The sequence below is a fragment of the Aplysia californica genome, unplaced genomic scaffold, assembly GCF_000002075.1.
Source record: "Aplysia californica isolate F4 #8 unplaced genomic scaffold, AplCal3.0 scaffold00427, whole genome shotgun sequence".
NCBI classification, from domain to species: Eukaryota; Metazoa; Mollusca; class Gastropoda; order Aplysiida; family Aplysiidae; genus Aplysia; species Aplysia californica.
In genome coordinates this window covers 408,417-418,591 of record NW_004797697.1, presented here as the reverse complement: position 1 = coordinate 418,591, position 10,175 = coordinate 408,417, and the positions used below count along the sequence as shown (strand labels likewise).

Genomic DNA, 10,175 nt, shown 5'->3' with positions numbered 1-10,175 from the left:
CAATTCGAAAGTTAACCACCCCCGGGGCAGTGCCACTGACTGTAGTGTCTTTAGACCATTTCCAAAGGGGGGACATTTCTCGTTCAAGCACAGTAGAATTGTAAATGGGCTGATTCATCATGTGCCTGATCTACAACAGGGAACTGCTGCTTTTTCTTTTCTAATCCTTACTATCGTCATTTCCCCCTCTACTTGTTTTGTATGTTTGTCGCACTCTATGGACTCGCTATTTCCCGGGTGCCCTGATAGTCGAAGCAGACTTTGTGCTGTTGAGGCTAGGCTAGAGAGTTGAGCAGAGTAAGTCTGATACCCTGTAAAGACTTCTCTGTTGACACCCACCCCTTGGCGCTCATATGACCTTACGCAGTTGCGAGCGCCGTAAAACCCTCCACTTAAAAAAAAAAAAAGTTGAGTGGTTCCAAAGTGACGAACTTTCACAAATGTATGTATAGATAATCTGCTCAAGCTGCACACCTGGCCCTCTCTCCTCTGTGATAGCGGCATAGAAAGCTCAGCTCTCCGGGCCTCGATAAAGATGAGACTGAGAGAGCTCCAGGCAAGTAGGTTGTTGCCCCTTGTCGACTAGGTGACTCTGGCCACCTGTAGCACCCTTCATACGAGTCAAGGCGATAAGCTTTTCTCTCTGAGGGGTATGTGTGTGTGTGTGTGTGTGTGTGTGTGTGTGTGTGTGTGTGTGTGTGTGTGTGTGTGTGTGTGTGTGTATGTGTGTGTGTGTTAGGGGGGGGGGGTTACTGTAACGTTTCTCCCAATCTTTGTTTTGATTTGGTGAGAGTTTTAGTTTTACCGTACATCTATGAGTTTTACAGTAAAAGGTCATAAATTATGGTTGCTTGTAAATCTTCAGTCACTGCAGTGGAACCCACAAGGAGCACGAGGCAGGGGTAGGTCACGGGAAACAAGGAGGAGATGCGTGGAAAGGGACATGAGAGAAATGAAGCTCACTTGGAGCGAGCTAGGAAGGATGGCCCAGGACAGAGATAAATGGAAGGAGCTTGTTTGTGGCGTATGCCCTGCCAGGGGTGAAAGGCACTGATGATGATGATGATGATGATGATGATGATGATGATGATGATGTAAATCTTTAAAGGCTTGACGGACACAAATGGTCGACCAGCAGCTGACCAAAGGCAATGTTACGGCATATTTCGAAACTTCATACACAAATAAGCAACTCAAATTTGCATAATTTTTTGTTGTTTGCATTGTGATGCCTGCCTTTCTATGTTAATGAAAACAGAATTGAAAACAAATTTGGCATGAATAACGAAGTACCCCAAAACAGCGCTTCCTCAGTTTAAGCACAAGGGGGCTATCCCGAAAAAAGCTGTTTTGAGAAAGTCGAAGGTAACGTTTTTGCCCCTTGTTTAATTTCTTTAATTAAAAGACAGTGAGAGTTTTCTCTATAACCAAATAAAAATATACCCACCAATGAAACCAAACTTCGCCTATTGGTAGGACAATGCCCACTTTTGGTGTAGGTCAAGATTTCTGGAAAGCCCCGAAATCTGGATTAGCCCACTTGTCTGTAAAAGCGACCATATAAAATAATATGTATGCAAGTGGCTATTCTCCGGCGCTGCGCCGGTCAATAGACCGGAAGCTATTCTCCGGCCTCTTACCATATGTATATATATAATCTAACTTGAAAATATTGGCTTTAAAAATATTTACCTGTCAATTTCTTGGACTTTTTCAGGGATTTTTCCGTCGCAGTCTGATCCGCCATGAGCCGTACGTCTGTGTGGGGAACGGACTGTGCGTCATAGGACCAGAGACAAAGCGACGCAAGAGCTGCCCCAAATGTCGCCACGACAAATGTCTGGAGGTCGGGATGAGCAAAGATGGTGGGTTGTGGGAGGGTGGGAGAGAGGGAGGATGGGAGAGAGGGAGGGTGGGAGAGAGGGAGGGAGAGAGATAGAGAGAGAGAGAGAGAGAGAGAGAGAGAGAGAGAGAGAGAGAGAGAGAGAGAGAGAGAGAGAGAAAGAGGGAGAGACGTTGATTGTATGGAATAGGAGTGTCAGTGTTATTCTTTTTTTCTTCCTTTTGCACGATATTAGGTAGGAATTTCTGTCAAATATGTCGAAGAAGGTAAACAACTGTCGAGAAAAAAAGCTGTTGTCTTAGATAGGTTAAGGTCTTGGATCGGGTCATGTCTAACATTTTGTAAAAAAAATATTAATTGATGTATACATTGATTTATAACTCTCTTTTATCGTTTTGTAACGTTAGTAAAAATCTCTCAGAGCTAATATAACAATCCCTTACACTATCTTCCATGGAACAATAAAGAATAAGTCCATCTGAGTTGGACCTATTCATATTTTCAGATTTATAATAATAATAATTATTATTATAATCATTATTATTATTATTATCATCATCATTATTATTATTATTATTAATATTATTATTGTTATTATTATTATTATTATTGTTATTATTATTATTATTATTATTATTATTATTATTATTATTATTGTTATTATTATTAATATTAATGTTATTAATATTATTAATGTTATAGGTTTTTTAAATTATCGTCATTATTTTTCTAATTTTTATCATTATATCATTATTATTATTATTATTATTATTATTAATTATAATATTATTATTGCTGTTGGTGTATTATTATTATTATCATTATTGTTTTCGTCATTATATTTATTATTATTATTATTAATATTATTGTTATTCTTCTTCTTTTTCTTCTTTTTCTTCTTCTTCTTCTTATTAATACTATTATTATTATTATTATTGTTATTATTATTATTATTATTATTATTATTATTATTATTATTATTATTATTATTATTATTGTTATTATTATTATTATTATTATAAGTTTTATTATTACTATAAATAGTATCATCATCATTATCACATGTTTCCAGCTATCAAAACCGGCCGGTACTCCTACGTGAAGAAATCGCACGACATCCTGGAGATGATAGAGTACCACTTCTACAATGTGGTGGGCCGAGAGCCCGAGGAGGAGGACATCAAACAGTTCCAACAACCTCCCGCAAAACGACAGCGAACGAGTAGCAACAGCAACAGCAACAGCAGCAGCAGCAACAACAACAGCAAAAACAGCAACGGTAACAAGAGCAATAACAGCAAGAACAAAACCCCGGAATACCGCCAAGACGACAAAGAGTCGTTGTCGCGGTATAAAGGAGGGGACGTTCTTCCGTTAGAACCAGACGCCCAGAACACTGTACTCTCCAAGTGTCATCCGGTCAGAGAGACGCAAGGTCACGGCGGAGAGACAGAGCGGAATTCCAGCTTCTCTGTGGGGTGTCAGCTTTCCCCAACAAAGTCGGCGGAGGGGGCTGCGATGACGAGCTGTGCTGTGAGAGAAGTGTCTAAGCGTGAGAACTCTCCGGGTGGCTACATGGAGGTTACAGTGTCTAGGTCAGGGGGTGAGGGGTCAAAGGACTTGGACTTCCGAAACGGAGCAGAAGCTTGTCTTCTCCCTGAAACTTCAAGCAGCAGTTCAGACGTTCAATGTCCTCAAAGAATGCTGGAATGTAGGAATCAGTTTTTGTCAGAGAGTTCATTTGTTGAGTACGGCTTCAGCGAACCATCTATGGTTTTAGACAATTCTGACGCTCACTGTGTTCCATACACTCCCGCTGACCCTCACTGTCTGCCATACTCGTCGCTTCAGGAGGACGCGTTGTTCCGTCAAGCCGACCCCGAGCCCTCCCCCTCCTTGACCACGCTGTCGCCGGTGTCCAACTACTCATCCATGTCGTCGGGTGCATCAAGTACAGGCGTGACGTCATGCTCTGCTTCCTTCCTCACGTTTGACTCCCCGTGGGTCGAAGCGCTCCCGACTTCAGACGACTCGCGATACTACAGCAGCATCTCCCCGCAGGATTCGTTCGACGGGGCGTTCACGTTTCCCCCACAAGACAGCGCGCCGTACGCTGAAGGCAGCTACAACTACCCCCCGCCAGGCCACGAATCGTGGGAGGAGTCAGGAGCCCCCCTCCCCCCATCCCCAAACAGTTCTTACGACAGCGGGCGTCACACACTGTCGCCAGAAGCTCCCTTCCAAACCGGGGGCGGTCATTTCTTCTTTTCCGATTTCCTAGAGGGAGAGTTCCCGCCCTTCCCTAATGACGGGAAGGGTCAAGGACAGATGGGCTTCTACGAATTCGACCTCCCAGACGCAGCAATGATGTCTGGACCGACAACAAGCGTATCTGAACACCAGATCAACGGTTTCAGCGATCTATCTCGTCAAAACATCCTCAAAGATCAGACGGCACCTCTTCGTTGTGCTGACAACTTCAACAATGAACCACCAGTAGCTGCGAAGTTGACGGACACGATCGACAGAAGCGGCGCTGATAACACATCCCTCCAATGTAATCCTAGCAGCTGTCTGGAGCCCTCTCTTGCTACAAGAGGCGGGGGTCTGGAGCGATCACCCATCCCTTCACTGGCTCAGGGGGAAGACAAACCGTGCACAACTCCTGTGTCCAACGCCCTGAAAAGACAGCGGCACCTCGCTTGGTCTGATGTCAATTTTGGAGAAGAAGGGTTGCCACACATCGAAGAGATCGTGCGTTTTGAGACGGGAGGACGAGCTAAAAAACCCAAAATGTCCAACCAACTGCCCCTGAACTTTGGAGGTGAACAAACTAATAGAACTCAAAGTGACTCTGGAAACGACAATAAATTATATCTCAACTTAGAAAGTCTGAAATCAAACGATACAGCGGAGAACTTTTGTTTTCAAAGTAGACCACTAGAAGCAGACGCAATACCACAACCCTCAGTACCTCAGACGGCTTGCGCAGCGACTGAACTGCCGGCCTACATCGAGGCCGACCCCTTCCCCCCACAGATCAGAAACGCAAATTGTGCAAAAAGATCTCCCACCGTTTCCAACGTACCGTTCCTTTCCCGCAGTTCTTGCAGAAATTCCTCGCCGAAGCCACAGTCCACAGATACTCAAGAAAATTTCCTATTGCCCAATCTCTCTCAGCCATGTTTGGAAAATGTCCTTCCATCCCCTCCATTGCCTTCCCTCTCGCAAAGAAGCTCAGACAGTTCATCATTCTCTTCCCCTCTGCCCTCCTCTGCCTCCCTGCCCTCCTCTTCCCCTCTGCCCTCCTCTGCCTCCCTGCCCTCCTCTCCAGCGTCCTCCCCCGCACCTCCATCGCCACAGACTCCACTTCTGACCGCACCGTTACCTACCCAACTCTCACACAGTGCCCCCAAAACTGCCAATGGGTTGTACTTCATATTCGACTCTGGCATCTCAACACAGAATCTATCTCAGAACGCCACGTTGAAGGGAAGCGCCACATCTGGGCAATCCGTCACAGATCTCAGACGAGGAAATCTGGATGACAACGAAAAACAGTTGGAATCTGGTCAATGTGATGACGATGAATCGAGCAGGAATTCTCCCACAAGTATCGCTCGCCCCGTCTCGCGCGGCGGCGACGATTACTACGAGACTTTACCCTGGTGCGAGTTCTCGGAATGTGAGCTGGACGAAGCATTCGAATCTCTGAGAGTATCGCATGAACATATCGTGGTAATCGACTCCAACCTGTTGTCAGAAGCCGACATCGCAGAGAAAGAGGAATCGTTTCTGGTAAGTGTGAGTTGTGATGAGTCCAAAGAAATGAGAAAAGTATCGTTCGTTCTAGTTCATATTTGGGTTTTTTTTTGTAGAAGGAGGTTCTGGGTTCTGTTCGTACCAACACGCAATCTGGTAAAACGAAAATTAAAAAATACACTGCAAAAATTTGATGTTGTCTCCGTCATAATAATTTTTACAAAAAGTTTAAGTAGAAGTTTTACGGGGCTCGCAACTGCATTAGGTCATATGAGCGCCATCATAATTAGTTACTTTATCTTTTTTCAATACAGAATGATCCACCCATTTGTAGAATGAGACTATAAGCTTTTGTACTGCTCAAATTTCCTTTCCAACAGCAATCTCTAGGCGCTGTAAATCCATGATATTACGTCAGAAAACTGGATATCATTCTGGAGCAGTTTCAACGTTCTGGGATTTAAAACACACATAGGCCCAGAAAGCGAAACTTAAACAAAATACCAAATTGCTAAATGGCGTTTGTCAGAGTTTTGTATCCAGCCATCAAAAGGTGGTATGAACACAATGTTTCTAAAAATACTCCCCGAAAATAATGGCATTTCGGGTGTGTGTGTATTTTTTTTGTGCGGGAGGGGGGAGGGGTGGGAAAGGGGGTGGGGGTAAGAAGGCGGGGAGAGTGCTAACACTACGCGTTATCTTTCTTCTGCTACAAACCAGCACGGCTCTTTTGTTGACTACACAGTAACCGTAATGCACATTTCATTTCCGTGGGAGATACCATTTTGGTATTTCGAAAAGAAGGACTTGAAGAGAAACCTTCCATTTATGTTCTGCAATACTCAGAACTACTGTCTACATAATATACCACATTATCATAGGACCACTCGTTGTCTGAGTAAAGACAAGCACGTCGACACAATACGGCCTTTTAGTGGGTAGATCACTCAGGTGTCTATTACTTGTTTGTGGTGGCCGAATTTTGTAATTCAAAAGGCTTTTTACTGGCTGCATCGATCGACATGCAGTTTTCGCCAAAAGATTCTTTAAAATATGCTCCAGATCATGACGCCCTTCTTTTTTTCAGTTTTGAGACATTTTTGCTGCAAAAAGCTAAATTTCTTTATTTCGCCGATCGCTTTTGTAGGCCGACACTTCTGTCTCTGTAATGTAAGAAAATCTGGTGCGGAAGCGGAGGTGATATTTCACGAGGCGTATTATGTTTTGAGAGTATAGATCTAGACCTCCTAATTTTTTGCATCTCACAAGATTTATTGCTCATTTCCAGTAGAGTGTAAATATAAAAGTCCAACAACTTTCAGTTGATGTTAATGCACCTGTCATTCCTTTCATCGAAAGGGGGCCCAGCTAGTATTATTTATAAGTCTATCTAGTGATTAGAAGAGAAAAAGTATGTGTCTAACAGGCTGCAATGCTGTATGTCTGCGTGTGTCTGGCTGTTGTACGCTTGAACAAACTGATCATTCAGTGCCCAATTGGTTGCTTTTAAGGACAAACGGGCTAACCCAGATTTTGTGGGTTTCCAGAAATCTTGACCTACACCAAAAGTGGGCACTGCCCAACCGATAGGAGAAGTTTAGTTTCATTGGTGTGTATATTTTGTTTGGATACAGAGAAAACTCTCCTTGTCTTTAATAGAGACTGTACAAGGGGCAAAAACTTTACCTTCCATTTTATCAAAACAGCATTTTTCGGGATAGCCCCCTTCTGCTTAAAAGCGACCAATTAGTCTGACGCTTTAAATTGTCAACATACCCACCAAAATTTTGGGGGTTAAAAATAAACGGGGAGATAATTTACCACAAGCATTTACATGAGCATCAGCCCATCTCCTTACCTCCCGTGCTTAACGATGCTCACATGAGATAATGATTATAATCCAAATAGGTTCATTTTTCAGAGATGTGATATAGCTTAGGAGACTGCTAAGAGTATCGTGGAAGGAAAAGAAATCAAATGAAGTAATGCTTGATGAAGCCCACGTGGGACGCTCAATGTTAAAAACTATCAGGAAACGAGAAATGCAGTTTTTGGGACACCTGAATAGACGTAAGGGTCTTGAACATCCAGCTCTCACTGGCAAAATTGAGGGCAAGCGAGGCAGGGGTAGGCCCAGAACAACATACTTAAGGAACCTAAACAAATGCGTAACAGGGAAAGATCAGGGAAACGTAGCTTTTTCAAGAGCATCCGAGCAAAGGAATGAGTGGAAAATGGAAAACCATGATCGCCGATTTGTGTAACAGATCTGGCACTGGATGATGATGATGATATAGGTTAGGATCAAAACGCAATTTTACACAGCGATGTCCTTCGAAAAGTTCCGAGTTAACTCTCTCTCTCTCTCTCTCTCTCTCTCTCTCTCTCTCTCTCTCTCTCTCTCCTCTCTCTCTCCTCTCTCTCTCACTCTTTCTCTTTCTCTCTCTCTCCTCTCTCTCTCTCTCTCTCTCTCCTCTTTCTCTCTCTCTCTCTGTCTGTCTATTTATCTATATATCTCTCATATGGCCACATTATAATGCAGTTGCAAGCACCACAAAACTCTTACTAAAAACAAAACGTACAGTTCAAAACAAGAAAACCAGAGGAAACAAATAGTTGTGATGAAGTAGTTCCCACAAGTAGCACGCCTATGTTCCCCCAATTGATAAGTAAATAGATAAATAAATGCATAAATAAGTAAATAAATAAATAAATACATAAATAAATAAATAAATTAATAAATAAATAAATGAATAAATGAATAAATTAATCAATAAATAAATTTAAAAAATGAATAAATAAATAAATGAATGAATAAATAAATAAATTTAACCAACAGTGGGAGACGAGAAAGGTGATCCATCTAAAGAGATTTATTAGAATTGCTTTTTTTCTCTTCTGCATGTCCTTACCAGGGAGTGAGAAGACTGAGAGAAGAAGTATTCGGAAAGTGCCAGAATCTAACGGACCGAGACCTGTACTATAAGATTCTCGATGCCACTGGTATCGACCTGGACGGACGCAAAGAGTGGATGGAGGTGATGGCCGGAATTTTCAACACGATGGTCCGAAAAACTATCCGCTTCTTCAAGTCTGTGCCTGGCTTCCGAGATATCTGCCAGGCGGACAAGGTGGTCATGTCCAAAAGTAGGTCGACGTATATAACTGGTATAGGTTTAACCCCCCTATCAACGCTATTAGGTTATTTAAGAGGCGGGACCTCCTAGTTTAACGTCCGTCTCCGATAGGACCGAGCCAAGTGGGAAGTTCGTGTAAAGTGTCTTTCCCAAGGACACAACGTCGGACCGAGCTGAGGCTCGAACCCCGAATCCGCATTCTAGGCTACGGACGCCACGAAACGTATATGTACCAACAATTGGTCGCTTTTAAAGACAAGCGGGCTAACCCAGATTTGGGGGGTTTCCAGAAATCTTGACTCCCACCAAAAGTGGGCATTGCCCTACCTATAGGAGAAGTTTGGTTTCTTTGGTGTGTATATTTGTTTGGTTATAGAGAAAACTCTCCTGGTCTTTTAAAGACACTGAACAAGGGGCAAAATACGTTAATTTCGATTTTCTCAAAACAACATTTTTCTAGATAGCCCCCTTGTTCTTAAAAGCGACCATGGTACCAATTAGAGGTGTGGGCGGTCGGTGGGCGCCCTGGCTTGATTTGCTCCGTCTTTTCAATCTTATGTTATGTGTTGAACTAGTCTCTCCGGTGTTTTTTCTTTTCCAATCAAGCTTCTATCTTCCGTATCTCTCTCTCTCTCCCCCCCCCCCCTTTTCGAATGTTGCTTTCTAACCACACCTTTAATCAATGGTATTAATGCTATTGTTTGTTTTTGTTTTTGTAAAGTGTTTTACGGCGCTCGCAACTGCATAAGGTCATATGAGCGCGCGGGACACACCTAATACTTTTAGTTGGTAGGAAATTTTGAATTTTTCCCGGGTGGCGGCCGAAGCCTACTTTTATCGATTTTAGACCACCAAGGGATCTTTAACGTGCGCAACTTGCACACGGGCACTCCAAGATTTTTCGCCCTTGTCCGAGAAGGCTAGGTGTAGATCTTTCCTATCAGAAGATCAGGGGTGTGGCAGAAAGACAGCTGTAAGGAGTCAAGGAGTAGCAGTTGAAAGGCTGCAGAAAGAATCAGGAGCCCAGAGGAGTGGGCAAAGGAGGTGATGGGGTGGGGGCAGAAAGAGGAGACGAAAGCATACGACAGAATATTGCTAGAGAGCAGAAAAGGTTGTGAAAGGAGACAATTTTTAGAGAAGAACATTTTTCGGTCGCTACCAGGATTCGAACCCGGGACCTTTTGAATGAGAGGCTAACACCTTAACCTCTGGGCCACGAGAGCCCCCCCCCCCCTATTAATGTTCTGACCTGTTTGTGTTACGAGTGACGTAAAAGTTCTAATTTCAGCTTAAAGTAAACCGTGGGTCCATTTTCTTTTGGTTAAAAAAAATAAATACACAAAGCAACAGCATTGTCTTCTTCCTTATTGTTGCTGCTGTTGCTGCTGTTGCTGCTGTTGCTGCTGTTGCTGCTGTTGCTGCTGTTGCTGCTG

General features: G+C 43.2%; 1 protein-coding gene across 1 annotated transcript in view; it reads left to right on the top strand.

The window, feature by feature from the left end:
* The first annotated feature begins 535 nt into the window (after positions 1 to 535).
* Positions 536 to 10,175, top strand: part of LOC101859118 (flocculation protein FLO11) — a 16,525-nt gene continuing 6,885 nt past the window's right edge. The window contains exons 1-4 of the mRNA XM_035971395.1: positions 536 to 556; positions 1,718 to 1,865; positions 2,916 to 5,641; positions 8,521 to 8,752. Of these exons, the coding sequence (XP_035827288.1) occupies positions 536 to 556; positions 1,718 to 1,865; positions 2,916 to 5,641; positions 8,521 to 8,752 (3,127 nt within the window). The remainder of the gene's footprint in view (positions 557 to 1,717; positions 1,866 to 2,915; positions 5,642 to 8,520; positions 8,753 to 10,175) is intronic.